The sequence below is a fragment of the Wyeomyia smithii genome, chromosome 2, assembly GCF_029784165.1.
Source record: "Wyeomyia smithii strain HCP4-BCI-WySm-NY-G18 chromosome 2, ASM2978416v1, whole genome shotgun sequence".
Lineage (NCBI taxonomy): Eukaryota > Metazoa > Arthropoda > Insecta > Diptera > Culicidae > Wyeomyia > Wyeomyia smithii.
In genome coordinates this window covers 10,007,731-10,029,419 of record NC_073695.1, presented here as the reverse complement: position 1 = coordinate 10,029,419, position 21,689 = coordinate 10,007,731, and the positions used below count along the sequence as shown (strand labels likewise).

General features: G+C 40.8%; 1 protein-coding gene across 2 annotated transcripts in view; it reads right to left on the bottom strand.

Moving 5' to 3' along the window:
* The window catches only part of LOC129726076 (RNA-binding protein Musashi homolog Rbp6), a 1,668,991-nt gene that overhangs the window by 893,071 nt on the left and 754,231 nt on the right, over positions 1-21,689 (bottom strand). For both annotated transcript variants that reach the window (XM_055682685.1, XM_055682686.1), the window contains exons 5-6: positions 20,001-20,085; positions 11,547-11,588 (exon numbers count right to left, since the gene is read on the bottom strand). In XM_055682685.1, coding sequence (XP_055538660.1) covers positions 11,547-11,588; positions 20,001-20,085 — 127 coding nt within the window. The remainder of the gene's footprint in view (positions 1-11,546; positions 11,589-20,000; positions 20,086-21,689) is intronic.

The following is a 21,689-nucleotide window of genomic DNA, read 5'->3' as shown; positions in this document are numbered from 1 at the left end:
TGCAGCGCATGTACAACATATGTGACGGTGTTGTTTCTTGACTGGAGATGGAAAAGGAGCATTTTTCGACAGTGGTTGAAACGTCCATTATTAAATAGTCGTACTCCCGTAACACGTGCTAAATATGTGACAGTATGTGTTGTTACTTGACTGGAGATGAACTTCATTGCTTTTTAAGTAACAAACTTGTTGCCTAAGGAGTCATTTCACGTTATTGATAATTAGGTAATAAGAAAAACTTTGCGTGTAGAGTCTTCTGTTGTTACGTTCCTGCATCAACGATGCAAGAAGGCAGTTTTCTGAATCCTTGAGGAGGGCCGAGGACACGGAAAAGCGTGCGCAAGTAACAGAGGAAGCGGTTGAACAGCGCGGAGTCGCGTCTAAACGCAAAAGCGCTACCACTTTCAAATGCGCGCAAACGGACATGCTAAGCTTTGCAGAGGTTTGCTCCGCAAAGAGGTCAAAGCTGTCTCCGGGGGACGCAACTCCCGCGAACACCAAAAGACGGTTGATGGAGCTGAGCCCAGGAGAAGGGTGAAGTTACGGGTAACGGTCCATGGACTACCTTAGTAAACACTAAGCGCTAAAAACGGGACAAGCGTGAAAAACACCCAATGAGCCGCGTAAAGGTAAAGCGAAGGGTAGGGGCGACACGTTCATTCTCAAGACTGATGGGTCAAAGTACGCCGAAATCTTGAAGGCCATGAGGTGCTCATAAACCTCAGCGCGGACGCGTCTCGTAGCGGTGGGATGATCCTAGAACTCCGTAAAGAGGTAAAGGGAAGGAGTTCTACCTACCTATAAAACGGTAGTCAAGAAGGTTAGCTTGGTGAGGATGTGCAAGTGCGAGCGCTTACCCAGGAGGATATGACTCTCTAGCCTAAGAACCTAAGAACGAAGGGTGCGAAATTGCAAAAGCCTTCGACAAGCAGTGTGGAGTGGTGGTTACCACCGAGGCCATCAGTCTTCGTAAGGGCCCAGCAGAGACCCACATAACCACCAAAAAGCTCCAACTAGAGAAGGAAAACAAAGCCTTGAAGATGGCCAGAAAGGTCGGCTGGTCGGTATGACCCTTGAGTACCTTCCAACAGCCCGATGTCTGCTTCGGGTGTTTTGAGAGCAAAGGAAAGGGCTCAACTGGTCTAAGCTTTGCAGAAGATGAGGTGGTGCAGTCCATCCAACGGGAGGTTACAAGGAGCCTTTCAAGTGTTTCGTATGTACCGGCAAACGGGACGACCAACACACCACGGGGGGCCCCAAGTGCCCGGCAAGCGAGCCGGTTACTAAACCGAAGACGTAAGGGTGATTCAATTAAACCTGAACCACATCTATGCGGCACAGCAGTTGCTATACCAAACAGTATGCGAGTCGCAGTCTAACATTGCCATCGTATCGGACTTATACTTCATCGCACTCGGAAACTGTAACTGGTCATCGAACAAGTTTAATAAGGCGGCGATATGCCTAGGACTAGCTACCGGTTAACTGGTGGATGGACGCGATAGCCGACCTTCGCAGTGCGTGTCTTCGTGCAAGACGGAGGATGTAGCGTGTACGAAACGGACGTCCGACGTTCCAGTACCTCAGACATAGACCAGAGATTGTCGGCCAGACTGCCGAACATCCAATCCGTGAGCGACGACAGCCGTTCCGAGGTAGAGGAGAAGGCAAGGGTTACGAATGAGGAACTCACGGTGATCGCCGAATCCCTAAAAGTGAGCAAGGCACCGGGACCGGATGGTATCCCTAACCTGACAATCAGACAGGCTATAAAAACGGCCCCGGGATGTTGAGGGCACTCATGCAGAGGTGCATGAATGAATGTCTCTTTCCGGACAGGTGGAAGCGGCAAAGACTGGCCTTACTGCTGAAGGCAGGGAAACCGCCAGAGGACCCATCGACATATAGGCCCATTGCCTGCTGGGCAAGGTGCTTGAGAGGATTATCCTCATCAGACTGGTGAGGTTCACGGAGAATATAAACGGTCTGGCAAGATTCTGAAAAATTACTTCCAGAATACTTACTTTACTTACTTTGTTGGCTAACGGACCGTTCACCGGTCTAAGGCCGAACGAATTAGAGATGTCCAGCTTCTTCAGTCTTGGGTAGCCGTTCTCCAGTCATCTCGTACACCAGCTGATCGTGCATCTTCTTCCACCGCGCATATCCACTGCGTGCGAGGCCTAACACGGAGTCGACGGCCTCTTCCTGGTTCTCTGCTGAAGATAGTTTTGGTGGCTCTCTCGACAGGCATTCTGGCTACATGTCCAGCACACTGAAGCCTACCCCGCTGTCAGCATGTTTGTATACCTGGTACAACTCGTGATTCATGCGTCTGCGCCACACTCCATCTTCCAGTTTACCGCCAAGTATCGATCGCAGAACTTTACGCTCAAAAACTCTGAGCACTCGTCGAACAGCTTCCTTCAGCGTGCATGCTTCATGTCCGTAAAGGGCCACCGGGAGAATCAGCATCCTATAAAGGTCTAGTTTTGTGCGACTTTGCAAACTACGGGACCTTAGCTAGTTACGTAGTCCGTAGAAGGCCCTGTTCGCAGCTGCAACTCGTCGTTTCACTTCACGGCTCATATCGTTGTCACATGTCACAAGCGTACCAAGACAAACGAATTCATCAACCACTTCAAATCGTTCCCCATTTATCTCCACCTCAGCACCAACACCACGGGAGCTCCCACGCTCCCTGCCAGCTACCTTGTATCTCGTTTTGGCAGAGTTAATGGCTCTTAAGAGGTACGAAGGCCTCCTCCACAGCCCTACGGTTGTTACCGATGGTATCGATGTCGTCTGCGAAACCAAGAAGCATGTGAGATTTCGATCCCTCCGGCGTCATACAAAGCAAAGCAAAGCCTTGGTGCTACATTCCGATTCGGAATTTGACCTTCTGTTTACTATACACAGACTTCGCTGCCAACGTTAAGTGTACAGGACAATTGCGGGGCTAGCGCTACGATCCTACTGACACTAACAGTCTCTCTCGAGTCAAGACTCGAACCTACGATGACTGGCTTGTTAGGCCAGCATCGTACCTCGAAACCAGCTGGGGAGACAGCGTCGGGAAACCGTGTTCCAGCATGATCTGCCACATCTCGTTTCTTTACACTGAGTCGTATGCCGTCTTGAAATCCACAAACAGATGGTGCGTTTGCAGGTTATAAGCACACACAGTACGGAGGAGGGTCAGAAGTGCGTTCGAATCACCGCAGGAGCTCCGTAATGTTCTATTCTGGGCCCTTACCTTACCTTACCAATCAGACGAGAGCGGTGGTGGCTCGTGCTGTATCAAGAATTTGTCGCCATGTTGCTCGGTTTTAGACTGTGTTTCGCAAGTTCCCCAGGCGCCTCATCACCCGCAAGTCTCCTTCGATCTGGTTGGGCCATCGTGCACGCTACGCCCCTCTATTTCTGGTGCCGGTAGGGTTGCTGAAGAGAAGTGATTTCACAGGGTTGCCGTCCGGATCCTTACGACATGACCGGCCCACCGCAACCTATTAACTTTCACCAGGTGTGCAATGGGATTCTCTCCAAGCAGCGCGTGCAGTTCGTGGTTCATGCGCCGTCGCCATTCTCCGTCGTCCGTCTGTACTCCACCGTAGATAGTCCGTAGCACCATCCGTTCAAAAACTCCAAGAGCGTTAAGGTCCTCCGCGAGAAGCGTTGTTGTCTCGATCCCGTAGAGGACTACCGGTCTTATCAGGGTTTTGTATAGCGTCAACTTCGTGCGTCGTCGCACTCGATTCGATCGAAGTGTCTTCCGAAGTGAAAAGTAGGCACGATTTCCTGTCTGGGTGCGTCTCTGGATCTCTTTGCTGGTGTTATTGTCGGCGGTCACCAGTGACCCCAGATACACGAACTCATCGACCATCTCAAGCTCATCACCGTCTACAGAGACTTGAATTGGGAGGCTGACGTTGTTCTCCTTGGAGGCTCGCTCGTATGTATTCTGTTTTCCGCCGTCATCCGTCGCCGTCGCAAAGTTACGTGATATGATGTCGAAGTCATCCACGAAGCCCAGAAGTTGAACAGACCTTATGAAAATTGTGCCCCTCGTGTCGATGCCCGCCCTCCGGATCATACCCTCAAGGGCGATGCTAAACAGCAAACAAGAAAGTCCATCTCCTTGTCCCAACCCTCTGCGCGATTCAAAGGGACTCGAGAGTATCCCCGAAACACGCACGTAGCTCATCACTTGCGCCTTGGTGGCTCTGATCAATCGAGTCAGTTTATCCGGAAATCCGTTGTCGTGCATGATCTGCCATAGCTGTTCTCGGTCGACTGTATCATAGGCCGCCGTGAAGTCAATGAAGATGTGATGTGTGGGCACATTGTACTCGCGACATTCCTGTAAGATCTGTCGGATTGAGAAGATCTGGTCCGTGGTAGCACAAGCTCCCATAAACCCGCTTGGCACTGACCCACGAACCTCCTGTTTAAAGGTGATAGACGACGGAACAGGATCTGTGAGTGTATTTTGTAGGCGGCATTGGTACGCGAGATACCGCGGTAGTTTCGGCACACCAGCTTGTCGCCCTTCTTGTAGATGGGGCAGATGACTCCCTCCATCCACTCGTCTGGCAGTTTTTCCTTCTCCCAAATCCTGGAAATGAACCGCTGCAGCGCTCTAGCCAGCGCCAGAGCTCGCTCGGCAGTCCGTCTTTGCCTGCGGCTTTATTGTTTTTCAGCTTCCCGATCTCACAAAGAACTTCATGAATATCGGGGGCTAGTACTCGGTCATCCGCTGCTGGTGCTCCTAGGTCAGTTCCTGCTCCGCTTCTGTTTACTGTTTCGCCATTCAGGTGTCCATCGAAGTACTCCTTTCACCTGTCGACCACCTCGCTGGCATCCGTGAGAAGGTTCCCATCCGTGTCGACATGTCGGCTTGCGGCACATAACCTCTGCGGGACTGGTTTACCTTCTCATAGAATTTCCGCGTATCACTAGCATACTTCAACGGTCATCGCGTCATTATCACGTATGATAAATAATAGCTCAGCGCAAATTGCTTGCCAACGTGACAACATCCATACTCAGGTATGAAGCACCAGTAACGTCTAAGGCCTGTTATAGGGATAAAATAGAAGGCACCAGCAGGCTCATGTGCCTAAGGGTTACGAGCGCGTATCGCACGGTGTCATACGAAGCAACATGCGTTCGGGCTGGCATGGTGCCCATAAGCATCATCGTCTCAGAAGATGGGAATCCCTTCAATGGACTCAACATAAGGTGTATAAGGAACATTGAACGATCATCCTTGATGATCAGGTGGCAGAGGGGTTGGTTCAACTCTACCAAGGGTAGATGAACGCATTGTCTCTTACTGGCGTGTGACTGCGGGATGAGTTCTATTTATGAATGGTGAGATCATCATGCGATTAAAGTAAAGTTATGTTTTGAGTGCCAAAAAAACTCAGGTGAGAGGTACTTACCGACACGTATCCCTCCCACCCTATCTCTGATGAAGCATGCAACCACAAACAGCTTCATCCCACCCACCCGGGAAAATTTGGTTGATAGAATGTGCGCGGACGAGGCCATCTGGAGAGCGGACAGCGCAACAGCTTCCAGCTGCAAGGCACCAATCGACGGGTGACCATTAGTGTACCAGAGTAAACTAACTTCTTGTCTCTTAGTAGTTAGCCAACTCTAAAAAGAGGGTACATCAAGCACAAAAGATTTAGTGAGTCAACTCTAGCAAACCCAATTCCACACCCTGAGTTATCTTCTCAGGTGTCTGTTAGCAGATTTCCCACCATCTTGAAAAAAAAAAGTTTTTCAAATTTTAGGTTTCAGTTATAGTAATAAAAATTTTAGGTTTCAGTTATAGTAAAAGTAGCATTTCGGAAGCAAAATCTTTATAAATAGTGTTGTCGATGATGTCTCCTCGATGATTTCTCATAAAAATCGTGACTAATATAATTTTTTTTTGTTATTAAATTTAACCTATGAAACCACTGCACAGTGGTCCAATAAGGCAAAAAGTGGAACTTAATTCCATATCGCCTTTTAACTTCATCCTAGCTTAATAGTGTCTTCGGAGCAATTGTTTGTATGAATGACCCGCATAATTGCAAATTGTAAAAAAATATTAAAAGTTTACTATACTAAAAATAAAAAAATAACTTTTTTGTGTTAAGAGATAGAAGAATAGTTTATTCAGCAAAGTTGTAGAAAATTCAAAAATATGAAACTTTGTTGAACATATGAAAATCCTATCTTTTTTCGGTACAAAGTTATGAAGTACATTACATGGAACTTATTTAAAAGTTTGTTTTTTGTACTTAACTTTAGTTAGTTGCATTTTACACGAAAGTGTAGTTCGGAGGAATTGTTAGGGCACACAAAACAAACATTTTTGCCGAAGACTATATATCTCCAGGAGTTTTCCTTACAAAGTTATATCATATTTTAGCTTATTTTTTCGATAATTTCAAGAATGTATAGGTTAAAAAGGGGCAAGTGGAATCATGATGTCAATAGTTTTTCTTGAAGTTAAGCTGAAGTACTATAAACTTCTTTAGGTTCCATTTGTCCCAATCCACCCATTTTAGAGTACGGCGAACATATGTCACAGTAGGTTTTCATATATCAAAAATACTAACTTTTTTGTGTTAAGAGATAGAGGAATGGTCTTTTCGGCAAAGTTTTAGAACGTGCAAAAATATGAAACTTTGCTGAACAAACAAAATTTCTATCTTCATTGGGAACAGAGTTACAGAGTATTTCATGTAAAAGTTACTTAAAAGTTAGTTTTTTGTACTAAACATCTGTTAGTTACATTTTACAAAAAAACGTTGTTCTACAAATCGGATTTTGGCATACAAAATACACGTTTTTGTTGAAGGCTACACATCTCCAGGACTTTTCCTTACAAAGATATAGCATAATTCAGCATATTTTTTCGATAACTTTAAGAACGTATAAAGGAAAAAGGGGCAAGTGGAATCATGATGTCAATTTTTTTTCTCAAAGTTCAGCTCAAGTGCTCAAAACTGCTATAAGTTCCATCCGTCCCAATCCACCTAATCTTTATTCTATACGTTGTTGAAGTTATCGAAAAAATATGCTGAAATGTGCTATAACTTTATAAGGAAAAGTCCTGGATATGTGTAGCCTTCAACAAAAACGTGTGTTTTGTATGTCCAAATGCTTCTTCAGAACAAAGTTTTCTTGTAAAATGTAACTAACAAAAGTTAAGTACAAAAAACTAACTTTTAAGTAACTTTTACATGAAATACTCTGTAACTCTGTTCCCAATGAAGATAGAAATTTTGTTTGTTCAGCAAAGTTTCATATTTTTGCACGTTCTAAAACTTTGCCGAAAAGACCATTCCTCTATCTCTTAACACAAAAAAGTTAGTATTTTTGATATATGAAAACCTACTGTGACATATGTTCGCCGTACTCTAAAATGGGTGGATTGGGACAAATGGAACCTAAAGAAGTTTATAGTACTTCAGCTTAACTTCAAGAAAAACTATTGACATCATGATTCCACTTGCCCCTTTTTAACCTATACATTCTTGAAATTATCGAAAAAATTAGCTAAAATATGATATAACTTTGTAAGGAAAACTCCTGGAGATATATAGTCTTCGGCAAAAATGTTTGTTTTGTGTGCCCTAACAATTCCTCCGAACTACACTTTCGTGTAAAATGCAACTAACTAAAGTTAAGTACAAAAAACTAACTTTTAAATAAGTTCCATGTAATGTACTTTATAACTTTGTACCGAAAAAAGATAGGATTTTCATATGTTCAACAAAGTTTCATATTTTTAAATTTCCTACAACTTTGCTGAATAAACTATTCTTCTATCTCTTAACACAAAAAAGTTATTTTTTTTATTTTTAGTATAGTAAACTTTTAATATTTTTTTACAATTTGCAATTATGCGGGTCATTCATACAAACAATTGCTCCGAAGACACTATTAAGCTAGGATGAAGTTAAAAGGCGCTATGGAATTAAGTTCCACTTTTTGCCTTATTGGACCACTGTGCACTGGTTCTTTGTATTAACTATCTATCTGCTTTAGTTTTAGAGACACCACAATTTTAATGCAACATGCTTCTTGATGATGTTTCATGTAACTTTTTTGTTGATGCAAGAAAAGTAGTTTACTTATTGTTTAATGTGTCTAATGACAGTAGTATTTGATGTTTAAATAAATGTTATATAATATCCGTGTGTCTATGCGCTTAGTTTAGACGATTATGTGTTAGTATTGTTACGTTCTTGGAAACAAAAAAAAATTAATCTGTCAATGCTTGTCAGGTAAAATTAAGTGAAAAATTTCTCATGTATAAGTTCAGTGCAACTCGAAAAAACCCCGCTGAAAAGATATTCTTCGAGAACTATTTTTCCCTAGCTGTTCTAGTCTGGCCACATTATTCCAAATGGTAGAATATATATGTTTTTATTGCAAGAACTTCTCAATATCAAACCGAGAAATATTTAAATTACCAGTTGCTGTAAGGAATTTTGCGGAGCAAGTTTTTTTTTAATATATTTATGACCCATTATAGACAGTAATCTACTATATAAAAATGGAATTCCGTAACGCTTGATCTTATTGATATTATTCCCTCAGTCTCTGAGGTGTACAGAACATTTTGAATCGTTCTAAATCAAAAATAATAAGCGGTGACATGTAGGTTTTTTAACATGTAGGTGTAGGACATGTTGGTTTTAATGGAAATGTTCGTTGATGTTCAGGAAAGACATTTGAGAAAAAAAATAGGTATCTATATACTAAAAATTGAGATATTATTCACAAAACTACGTAAAACATGCAAAATTATGACTTTCTGTGCTAAATTTGCCTCTAAATCAAAATTCAATGCGATGACATATGATTCTTTTTTCATTAAAATGTTCGTTTATGTTTAGGAAAGACATTTGAGGAAAAACAATAGGTATCTAATTACTAAAACTTGAGATATTATTCACGAAACTACGTAAAACATGCAAAATTATGACTTTCTGTGCTAAATTTGCCTCTAAATCAAAATTCAAAGCGATGACATATGATTCTTTTGTCACTAAAATGTTTGTTAATGCTCAGGAAAGACATTTGAGGACAAATAATTAGTTTCTGATAACAATAACTTGAGATATTATTCACGAAACTACGTAAAACATGCAAAATAATGACTTTTTATACTTAATTCGTCTCTAAATCAAAATTCAAAGCGATGACATGTGATTCTTTTTTCATTAAAATATTCGTTGATATTTAAGAAAGACATTTGAGAAAAAATAACAGGTTTCTGATTACTTATACACGAGATATTATTCACAAAACTACGTGGAACATGCAAAACATGAATTTTATGCTGAAATTGCCTCTAAATCAAAACTCGAAGCAGTGATCTGTGATTTATACTATAATAAAATGTTCGTTGTGTTGAGGAGAGATATTTGAGGCAAAAATAATAGGTATCTGATTATTACACAAAACCACATGAAAAATGCAAAACCATAATTTTTTAGGCTCAATTTGTCTCTAAATCGAAATTCAAAGCGATGACACGTGATTTTTTTCAATAAAATGTTCGTTGTTATTCAGGAATGACATTCGAGAAGAAATAATAGTTATCTGATAACTGAAACTAGAGATATTATTCACAAAACTAAGTAAAACATGCAATATCATGAATATTTTGGCTCAATTTGTCTCTAAATCCAAATTTAAAGCTATGATATATGATTTTTTCTATTGAAACGTTTGTTTATGTTCGGGAAAGACTTTTGAGTAAAAATAACAGATTTTTGATTACTGAAAATTGAGATATTATTCACAACACTACGTTAAACAAGCAAAATCATGAATATTTGAACTCAATTTGCCTCTAAATCAAAATTCAAAGCTATGATATGTAATTGTTCTTCATTGAAATGTTTGTTAATGTTCAGGAAAGACATTTGAGGGAAAATAATGGGTATCTTATTGCTAAAAGTTGAAATATTACTTTGAAAACTACGTATGTTTGAAGATGATTTTCTGCATACAGAAAAACACATTAAAATACTCTTTTTGAAATTTATTTTTTATACATATGATACATGCAAAATTTTTAATTTTTAAGCATGAGCTCAATTCGCGTGTAAATTAATTTTTTTTTTTCAATAAAATGTTCGTTGTTCCTTTCAACATCTACAAATATTTTCTAGCAGAAGAATTTATGTTTTAATTTGGTGCAAGTCGAGCAGAAAAAAATTACATTTCTGATGTTTTCGTAGTTTTGTGAATAGTAACACATTACGGGATTCTAAATACTTTTTTACTTTTACCAAAACTAAATTTCGGGACATTTGGCTGGAAGAAGAGCCGCATTTCATTGGTTTAATCTTTTTTTTTTTAAATTTCCACGTAGTTATGTGGATTAAAACGTTAACTTCTTCTCAGACGTGATCCTTGGATACCAACAAACATTTTCGTTATAAAAATTCACATGTTATCTCTTTGAATATGATTATAGAAGAGAACTAAGCATGAATGGTCACGCTAAATTCTTTTTACGTTGATTTCTTTCTTCTAAAAGTTACATAAAAAGAGGTTTTACTGTGAACGATTGACGAATATCCGGTTATCACCCGAGTGTGGTATATTCGGAACTGGGATGACCCCACATAACATTTTCTAAAATAACGACTTCTGGTTTCAGGAAAATAATCTAAAGTGGTATTTGGCCAACCATTTCAATACTTCCGAAACTTCCGAACTCCATTCGTCTATTTGAAATCCGAAATGGCGATTTCCAGTTTCTGTAAAACATCCCCAAATCACAAAATACAATCCAATATGGGTATTTCCGTTCTATGCGTTCTCAGAATGTTAAAGTACTTTAAGGGATGATGGACGTATAAGATGTGAAATATTTTTGAAGTGAGTTGTGCTAATAATGCAATAAATTATAAAAAATTATTCCTAATTTTGAAACTTTTGATCCCGAGCATCGCCGGGAACGTTCAACTAGTATTTCATATTACCGTACGTGGTTTTGTTATCGTGAACTTCGATTCCAATATTGCTTTGAAACCACATGCAACAATGATAGTTTTTAGTTGTAATACACTGTAATGTATCGGTAGAAACATGTAGGTGTCAGAATTTTCACATAATTATATGTAAAATAATCTGACTTCTCTGCTGAGAATGCTACACCGGCCAATTTCTCCAAGGAGACTCCTGTCATCTCTGATTATATTCTCCGTGGTTCCAAATTTTTCCTCACTGCTTACTTTTTACTCTTTGCGTGTTTCAAATTTCCGTTAAAACGCTCGTTAGTTTTGTTGGACTGCGAAATTTTGATAATTAATTGAAATTTCTGTAACACTCAATTTTAGTCAAAAAAATGGAGTAAGAAGAAATGTAGGTCGGTTGACGAAACAATTGATCCTAGTCTCATCTAATTTTCTCAAAAATCCAATGAAAAATTCTTACTTTACGGCGGCCAAAATGCTAGAAAGTCGTACTTTAAACCGCTGTTGATCATTTTAAAATGATAAATAAATTACGCCACTCACCTTTGGATGTGCTCTCCTAGGAAATGCTACTTTGGGATCGATCTGAAAGTAAACAAACAAACAGAGATTTTCTGGGTCAGTTTCTACGCTAATCAGTTTTGTCCCTCTTATTACAGATCTACAAATTTACACACACACACACACACACACGTTAATGTCAACAACGGACAAGTGCGAAGGCAAGATTAGTTTGTCTCCATTACAGCCAGTCGTGTATCGTGAAGATGTGCATCGAAAGGGACTGGACCTGGACCGGTTCTTCGGAAGTGTAAGTAATTGTAACAACCGGGTTCCCTCCTATTATCTACAAAACCGGAAAACCTGTGAACAGCAGCAGTCAAGGGGAAAACAAATACTGTATAAACGGTTCGGATTAATTGAAAACACGCGTGTCATTCCGTTTGCCCGCTGATTCCCTGTTGTGTGCTTGCGGTGTGGCAGTACCCCTAAGCGACATCCTCCCAATGCTGTCATTAGCTGGTATTTAACGGCAAATGACTTCTGCTCGAGATATCGGGGCAGCAGAGAACGGAGAGGACGAAACAGAACAGATTCTTTTGTAATCCGAAAAGTCATCCGATCTAACACAGGAGTAGTATCGAACGGAGAACGAACGACCGACGACTCCATAAATCAATCGTCCTCGGCGTGTGTAAATCCTGACAGCTCAGTTCTTTGCACTCTCGTGGTCAAGCTGTTGGGCGCTGTAAATTCTCATTTGTTCTCGGTTTCGGGCGTCCCTTTTCTTGACCGTGTGTCATCGTATTAAAAATGCATCCAAACGGTGTATGTGTGTCGACAAGCGATTTATGCCGTGCGGATTTATGGGCAGCGAATGGCAGGGTTGCCATATAGTGAGGAAGGTTATAACGTTATAAAACAAAGGAGGCTTGAAGAGGGTAAAATTGATGAAATGCTAACGAAAACTTGTTTGGCACCACTGGTTGAAACAACTTTCGTAGCTCGTATTTCCAGTAAAGAAACTTGACTGAGTGTCCTACGAAATAATCATCAATCGTTCCGGTGATTCTTCCCTTCTATTTTATGCAAACATCAACTTCCCTGGTGAATGGACTTTAAGCACCTACACACACTGCCATTCCGACGACTACATCAACCGAACGTGGAGAAGAGTGTCAAGATTTGACGTAATCTTAGCGCCATTGTCCGGTTCGGTTGCACCATCATCAGGTTGGGCTGCCGGGGTTCGCAAAATAATGGAAGATGTTCGTTTTCGTTACGGCACAGCCCAGCACTGGCGGACCGTCCGTTTCAAGGCCCAAATGCCGTCGTCCGTCGTCGTGCTTGGTGTCGGCTTGATGGAGACACAAACGACCACTTATGCGAGAGTGATGTGGTGAGTCGAAAATAAGGGTGAAAAGTTAGGAACTGACCGCACAGGGTGTGGCTTAAAGCTCGATAGTCCGTACTCTGTCACGAGTGCGGACGGAGTTGCATCAGTTTTAAAGATTTGTCATAGCAATTGCGTTCATCATTGTTCGAGGAAATGTTTACTTCCTGTTGCTACACCCTGTGCCATTATTTCTTTCTACACTTTTATTTTATTTTGGATATGATACAACCCCTACCCTGTTAGAACCGGGAGTGGAATTAAAATGAATAATAAAAAATATAGCGTCCCAGGGGGCGATTCAACAAGAGTTATGCCTGCTTTGAGAATGGCCCGTGTCCACCTTCAATAAAGGAGCTTCGTTTGACTCCTGCACTTGTCCCGGAGTTGGTTTTACTACCTCCGGGGTTTTTGGCGTGATTGAGGTGGTAAGTTCCTAGATTCTATATTTTTCGAAAAAATAATGAATCTAGTTAGACTGTTAGTTATAATACATACTCATATAATTTACGACGACTGCATCGCTAGAAAACTAGAAAAACAACAGCTATTTTCGAGCAGCATCCCGACTCTTCCAGCTTTCCCCCGCAAAGTGACCATGTATTTCATTTTCGAATCATTTAGCTAATCCGAGCGATGCTTCTTAGAAAAACAAACCATTCAGTCATACGTTTACTCGCCCGCGCCCTCATTCGCAACGGAATCACGTCCTCACGTGACAAAAGAGGCGATCGCCGGCGACGACGACGACGATGATGACGACGACTAGGACGGGCTGGGAGGACACTGTTTTTACGCTCTCTCTCCACCCCTCCCCCACATCAGACGCGAGCGACAAGCGCAAGCACTTTGCATTGTTATTCTTCCATCTCATCCGCTAGTTTGTGGAAAAATTCGTGATGGGGAAAAAAATCCTTCTATAACCACGTTTTTACTCCATTCCTTCTGGCACCTGCAAACGCGCTCACATATTTATATTGTCTATCACGAAGCGAAAACCCGCGGGAGTGGACGACAAGCGGAAGGGCGAAACTTTTCTCTACCCAATGGAGCAGATAGTGAAGAAAGCGAACATAAAAAAAGGAACTTCAATCTCTCGGAAACGATGGATGGGAGTCAGGGTTTCGCATTTTATTTATCTTCCACACTCTCTCCCGCGCGTCCACGCCCTGCCGTGACATAATTTGAAGCAAATAAAATCTGATTATTATTTTTACGCACCCAACCGAAAAATGGCATTTCGATCACGGTGACCAACCATTGGGGAGTGGGGTGGGAAAAACGTGTGAAATGGTCCTGGATCCCGCCTGGGCACAGAAAAAAAAGTAGGAGGGTGGTATTCAAGACACGACCGCATGACGTTGACTACCGTATTCTTAAAAAAAAAAATATCCCATTGAAGCAAATAGTAGAGGGAATTGCAACGCTTCTTTTACAAAACTTCTGTAACAAAATTTCGAGGCTCCAAAAGGTACCAGTTTCCGATTATTCTCGTCCAGAATTCCAGCCATTTTAGTATTTTGCAGTAGCCATTTATTACTAACAGCCACCAGCATAACGGGTGAAACCGGCACGAGATGACGGTACTATTTTGTCTTTCCTCTTTTCAGCTGCTAAATCCTAGCGCTGTCGTGGAATTAACATCAACATAAACATGCATTTTTGCAAGGTTTTTTCCGCTAGCAACAGCAATTGTAAAACATAAAATTCAACTAACCGCTTCTATTATAAAACTGCGAGGCACCAAAAGGTGTCAGTTGCCGATTTCTTGTTTACTGGTTTCCGTCCAGAATTCCAGCCATTTTAGTATTTTGCAGTAGCCACCAGCATCACGGGTCAAACCGGCACGAGATGACCGTTACTATTTTGTTTTTCCTCCTTTTAGCTGCTAACACCGAGCGTCCGTATGTATCCGGTACGGTTTAGTAGTGAAACTGATGGGGTGAAATGTTCGAACGATACGTTTTATACCAAGGCTTCGTCAGATAATTAGAAAGAAGGCGGGGCTACATAGATGATGGAATGGTAGAGACAAATGTTTCTTGAAAGCTGCGCCGGCCGCTGTCGTAATATTAACACCAACACAAGCATGCATTTTTGCAAGGTTTTTTCCGCTAGCAGCAGCATTTGGTAAAACAGAAAATTCAATTTGCCGCTTCTGTAACAAAATTTAAAGGCACCAAAAGGTGCCAGTTGCCGATTACATTGTTGTTTTCTGGTTAATCTACTAAAAGCCACCAGCATAACGGGTGAAACCGGCACGAGATGACCGGTACTATTTTGTCTTTCCTCCTTTCAGCTGCTAACACCTAGCGCTGTCGTGAAATTAACATCAACATAAACATGCATTTTTGCAAGGTTTTTTTTCCGCTAGCAACAGCAATTGTAAAACATAAAATTCAACTAACCGCTTCTATTATAAAACTGCGAGGCACCAAAAGGTGCCAGTTGCCAATTTATTGTTTACTGGTTTCCGTCCAGGATTCCAGCCATTTTAGTACTTTGCAGTAGCCACCAGCATCACGGGTCAAACCGGCACGAGATGACCGGTACTATTTTGTTTTTCCTCCTTTTAGCTGCTAACACCGAGCGTCCGTTTGTATCCGGTACGGTTAAATAATGAAACTGATGGGGTGAAATGTTCGAACGATACGTTTTATACCAAGGCTTCGTCAGATCATTAGAAAGAGGGAGGGGCTACATAGATGATGGAATGGTAGAGACAAATGTTTCTTGAAAGCTGCGCCGGCCGCTGTCATAATATTAACACCAACACAAACATGCATTTTTGCAAGGTTTTTTTTTTCCGCTAGCAGCAGCATTTGGTAAAAGGTGGTAGGGCGTTGAACAAGGATAACTGATAATACGTGCCCCGAAAGCTATCCGTTAAAGTCATTGATTTATAAGTGATTTTAGGGGCCAAACTTGTTAAAAAGTGTAAAGTTGTGATCTGTGATGCTTCGTCTAAGTGAGAAAAGTGAAGGTTTTGTGAAAAACACAGTGTTTCTTGAGTGGAAGTTATAATTTATCCACGAAATCAAATTGAAAATTGTAAGGCAAGTTAGGTTGCGTGAGTGTGAGTGCCAACTTCGTGCGTCGCGCTAACTAGCGGTTCATTATTAACGTGCGAAAATGGAGTGCATGGTGGTGTGATCGAAGAGAATTGCACTACCTGAAGAGCGGAGAGAGTAGCGTTGCGCTGTGCTAGTCGGCGTTTGTTTCGCTGGCATAGGCATAACCAAAATAAAACAGATGAGTATATGTTTTTTTTTTGTATCAAGAATGCATAGGCTCTATGTGTAGTGGTTTTTAGCGGGCTTTGGACTTTGGCAGAAGTGTGAATGAGTGATCTGTTGGGTGCACGAGGTGTGGTAGCTTTTCGGCTGCGAGTAGGGTTTTTTTTTGTTTGCACGATGAGTCTTGAAATGTTTTACTTTTTTTCTCCCACAAGTAAAAGCAATGAGAATCGTCAGGTGAGGTAGGTTAACTTATCAACGGGCTCGATACGACATACACGATTCGCTTTTGGAATTTTATTTTTTTTTTCCTAATTGGTCCGCGTTCGAATATGGTTCACATCATGTGATGATCCACCGAATACCACGTAGTTGCCAGTTTGCGGAACGACGTAGCACGCCGTTTTGATTGTGCTCGTCATGAATGTTTAACTGTTACAGTTTTGAATGTCCAAATTGAAAACAGAGTGCAATTAAGGTGTTTTTCTGGAGCCTTTTTCTCGTGTAGTTTTGTGTAATAGTATTGTTTATTAGAATTTATGGTGGAATGGATTAATTGATATGTATTCACTGATATGTCGTGTGCAATGAATTTTTGAACGCACTGACTATCGCATGACAGGTAATAGAAAACTCAATAAAGTTGAGTTTGACATCTGATGACTATTTAGTCAGCCTGAAATAATCATGATTGGTTTGGTCTTATCAATAATTTTAAGACTTTGGATTAGTATGTACATCTACCCCTGATGTTTGCACTTAATGTTTTAGATACACCAAGCTTTGCCATTTTTCTATCTTTCCAACAGGATCACACCCAAGGTAAAGAGTAGCTCAACTTAGTAATGAGCCAACATGACGCATAGTATGCCTCGAATCCGTCATCTACCACGTTTTTGCACGGTCAGGCTTCAAGTAGGGTTCTATCAGCCAAACATGTGTTCACCTCGAAAGCAATGGTTGTGGATAATACATGAAATCTTATGCTTCACTTTTTCGATTTTTCTAGCTTTTGGGCTGCTTATGTTTTGTATACTATGTTCCAATAATGACAAGGTCGGCATTTTGTTAACAAACTTAAGACTATATTAGCTCGATGGATGGTCAATATGGAAATTTTCATTTTTAAATTATTAAGGCTTTGTATGCATGAAACTTTGCCAATTTTTCTATTTAATAGGCAACATTCGCATCGACAACTAAGAGAGAATCGGCGTGAAATGTCGTAGTGTTTCGATGTAAACCGCGTTTCCGGCTCGGGAGAATTTTACTTATATTAACGTTTTCGGAATATAATGATTTCGAGGGGTATACCCAGATACTTGTTCATGTCTCACTGTGACTGTTCAACCGAAGATTTCGTCCGGTCGATAAATATCGCGATTAACGAAAACGCGATGTATACCTTCCCAAGAATCGCGACGGCCGACGTGTGTTCGTTTCTTCTCGGGATTGGGATTGACTCGGGATCGACAAATAGCTGATTGCTACGAGTAGCATGGGCTACATCGCGTGCGTCGTACGCAGAGGATCGCGACGTTTGGATAGAAATATACTCATGGTTATTTTCGTAATAAGCGTTTTTCGCGGTATCTTATCGTTTTTTTAGAGCAGACAAAGTATATACGAGAAACGTCGTTGGTCGATCTGTTAGGTAGAAAATGTCCGGTTGACCGAACCCCTAGAGACCCCTCGTCGGTACCTCCATGAGGTCGAATTATCTACATATAGATCAACAACGCGCAACTGATTTCGGTGTAAAGAGAATCACCTTACGAGGAGATATCATATTATTTGAAGTTGTCCCAATTTGATCAAAGGTCCAGTATCCTTGCGTACGATTTATTGCTGCGGTGTTACATTGTCAAACTGAATGACTTCGAATCGCATTATGAATATCGTGACGGATATAATGAACTTGTTCGCGCGATACTTGTTCTAAAGAACCCGACACTCGAAATCAGCGCATCGTTTACCAAAACAAACCCTGCTGTGTACCTTGCCCTTTCTCCAACATCCCAGTGATTTCTCGTGGAAGTGCAGAGGTGTTCTCGGCTTCCAATAAGCGAGTATCACGTCAACATTTTCCTATACAAATTCCTTCTTTGACCTGCATTCGGATGCGGCCGGCGCTGGTATTGCCTAATATAAAGATTAAGGTCACCGGTTTTTACACATTGAGGATGCATGTTGGTCCCAAGCATCATCTGTTGGTTCTCTGTGTAATTACAGCTGATCTGGCAATAACGGAGTAGCAACCGCGGGCGGTCAATCATGCTCATGCTCATGCTCATGCTAGCAGCAGCATTTGGTAAAACAGAAAATTCAATTTGCCGCTTCTGTAACAAAATTTAAAGGCACCAAAAGGTGCCAGTTGCCGATTACATTGTTGTTTTCTGGTTAATCTACTAAAAGCCACCAGCATAACGGGTGAAACCGGCACGAGATGACCGGTACTATTTTGTCTTTCCTCCTTTCAGCTGCTAACACCTAGCGCTGTCGTGAAATTAACATCAACATAAACATGCATTTTTGCAAGGTTTTTTTCCGCTAGCAACAGCAATTGTAAAACATAAAATTCAACTAACCGCTTCTATTATAAAACTGCGAGGCACCAAAAGGTGCCAGTTGCCAATTTATTGTTTACTGGTTTCCGTCCAGGATTCCAGCCATTTTAGTACTTTGCAGTAGCCACCAGCATCACGGGTCAAACCGGCACGAGATGACCGGTACTATTTTGTTTTTCCTCCTTTTAGCTGCTAACACCGAGCGTCCGTATGTATCCGGTACGGTTTAATAATGAAACTGATGGGGTGAAATGTTCGAACGATACGTTTTATACCAAGGCTTCGTCAGATAAATAGAAAGAGGGAGGGGCTACATAGATGATGGAATGGTAGAGACAAATGTTTCTTGAAAGCTGCGCCGGCCGCTGTCATAATATCAACACCAACACAAACATGCATTTTTGCAAGGTTTTTTCCGCTAGCAGCAGCATTTGGTAAAACAGAAAATTCAATTAGCCGCTTCTGTACCAAAATTTCGAGGCACCAAAAGGTGCCAGTTGCCGATTATAGTTTCCTGGTTAGTCCGTCCAGAATTCCAGCCATTGAGGTGTTTTGCAGTAGCCATTTACTACTAAAGCCACCAGCTTCACGGGTGAAACCGGCTCGAGATGACCGGTACTATTTTGTATTTCCTCCTTTCAGCTGCTATCACCTAGCGTCCGCATGTCACTGGTGCGGTTTTGGAATCAGAATGATGGGGCGCCGGCCGCTGTCGTAAAATTAACACCAACAAAAAGATGCATATTTGCAAGGTTTTTTCCGCTAGCAGCAGCATAAACATCGGAAACAGAAAGTGACAACAACAATAACAACAAAGTCAGATCGATTGTATCCGTTAGTGTCGACTGTGCTTGGGAAGAGAGGTAGTGATTGGCTGCGCGGTATGATTTAGACAATCGATATTGATTACCAATTTTTCAATAGTGTATCTCAAAAAATAGTTTGTTTTTGTTACATAAATTTAACCGTAAAAGAATTTCTGATCGATTGATGCCAAAACCTCGAAAACCTGATTATAGATGACTGCAAAATAAGCGCTCAAAACCTGACCACTTTTCCCTGGTTTTCTCTGGTTGAATTACTAGATTTTCAAATTCAGGGGCCTAACTCCGATATAGACGTTAGTCAACGTCAAAACGAGGTCAAAAAAACGCGTTCCAGTTCGCGCACTTTCCGACGGATTAGAATCGCAAACGAGAAAACCTGTTGTGACATTCGTGTGTGTGTGTTTGTTTCTTTTTTATGTTCTCTGAACTAATTTGCATGCATTTCGCAGGGACTTAAAGCAACAGCAGCTTACCTTTTTACCATCTAATTCGTGTGTACCATGTGCTAATACTTTGTCTACGCTGGCAGGATCGCCGAATGTGATGAAGCCGAACCCTCTGTAAGATAGAGCGAGAAAACAGGTCGGATTAGAGGTTAAACATGTGCTTTTAGTGCAGCTTTTTGTTTCTTATTTTGTGATTCTTATTCTTATTTTATTTTAGGATTTAGAAAAATGTAGAATATATTCGTTCTATATCTAGTTTTGCCACAATCGAAGAACAAGAAAACATTACAAGGCTTTTTCTAGACATTATTATAATGGTAATCAAGCAGTCTCGAAAAAATTTTAATATTGTATGTAAAAAGTGTGACAATTTCAATTCTTTTTTTTTAGAATTATGCTTCGGAGAAGCGTTTTTTTTGCAAAACAGAGAAGGAAGCACAATCGATAAAACTTGGAACAGGGAATACTCGAGACGTTATCGTCAAATTTTGAGAGTTAAAAGTCAAATCTAATCTTTTTGTTAGTGAAAGAGAATTCGGATTTACAGAACATTTTATCAGTCCTCGTAAACAGAAATAAGAATTTCCTAAGACAAAAAAAGAGAAAATAAAAATGGGGGTATATGAAGAAAAATTAAGCTTAATTAATTTTTTTGCCGATATTTTTCAATGCTGAGTTTTAAAAAAATCGTTTTCGTCTGCAGAAAAAAATATGATTTTTCCAATTGATCGTTGGTAAGCTCGTTATAACCCTAAACTAGGGATGTTATGGATATCCGAACATCCGCATGAAAATTGATATCCTCATTTACATTTGCATCCGTAATCACATATCCGCATCCGCATCTGCAGATGTCTTAAAAATCACATCCGTAACATCCCTGCCCCAAATTTATAAATTTCTTGTGGTTACAGTTAATTTGCTAAAATTTAATTCTCATCTCCGCAAGCCTATCAACAATAAACAAAATTTCGGTCCCATGCAAAGTGCTATCAATATTTACAAAAAAATCCGAATTGGTTTCATTTTTTTACCATGAAGTTATATGAACATTAACATATTTTATATTATATCGAAGTTATTTTCTTTGTTTCTGAGATTTATTGGTCAACTAATACGAAAATTTTTGGAATCGAGATGATACTCAGAACCAGGGCTCAACATTTTCTGAACAAAACAATGAAACTGATTATTCCGCGCTGTCAGCGCTGTCATTTCGATTCAAACAGTTTCATTTTCACTTGATTCCTCCCGGCTGCTGTCATCGAATCACTGTTTTCTCTCTTTCCCGTCTGTTGTTCATCGGATCGTTTCAAATGAAGCTGACGACTATATCAATTGACGAAGAGAGTGACGGAGAAAGAAACTCTTTCATTTCCTTCAGCGTCTCAATTGAAACTAGCACCGCATCTCTTCGTTTGATAATAGCAAGCCGCAAATAAAACGGCAATGGCATCCAATAAATACGTCACGCAAATTCCGATCGGATTTTGTTTAGCTTAATGTGAGAGTGACGGTGATAATCTTTTCTTTCCATTGAAACGCATTTGTATCGGTTTCTTGCTCTTCAGTTGTCAAAATCAAAGCAAGAGTTTCCGAGTAGTTTTAGTGTGACTCACGAAGAGCTTGAAAATGATACAAAAGCTTGTCAATTGGAAGCGACGGGTCAAAGCGTCACTATATCCTGGTAATTGTCAATTGAAAATGACCTTGTCA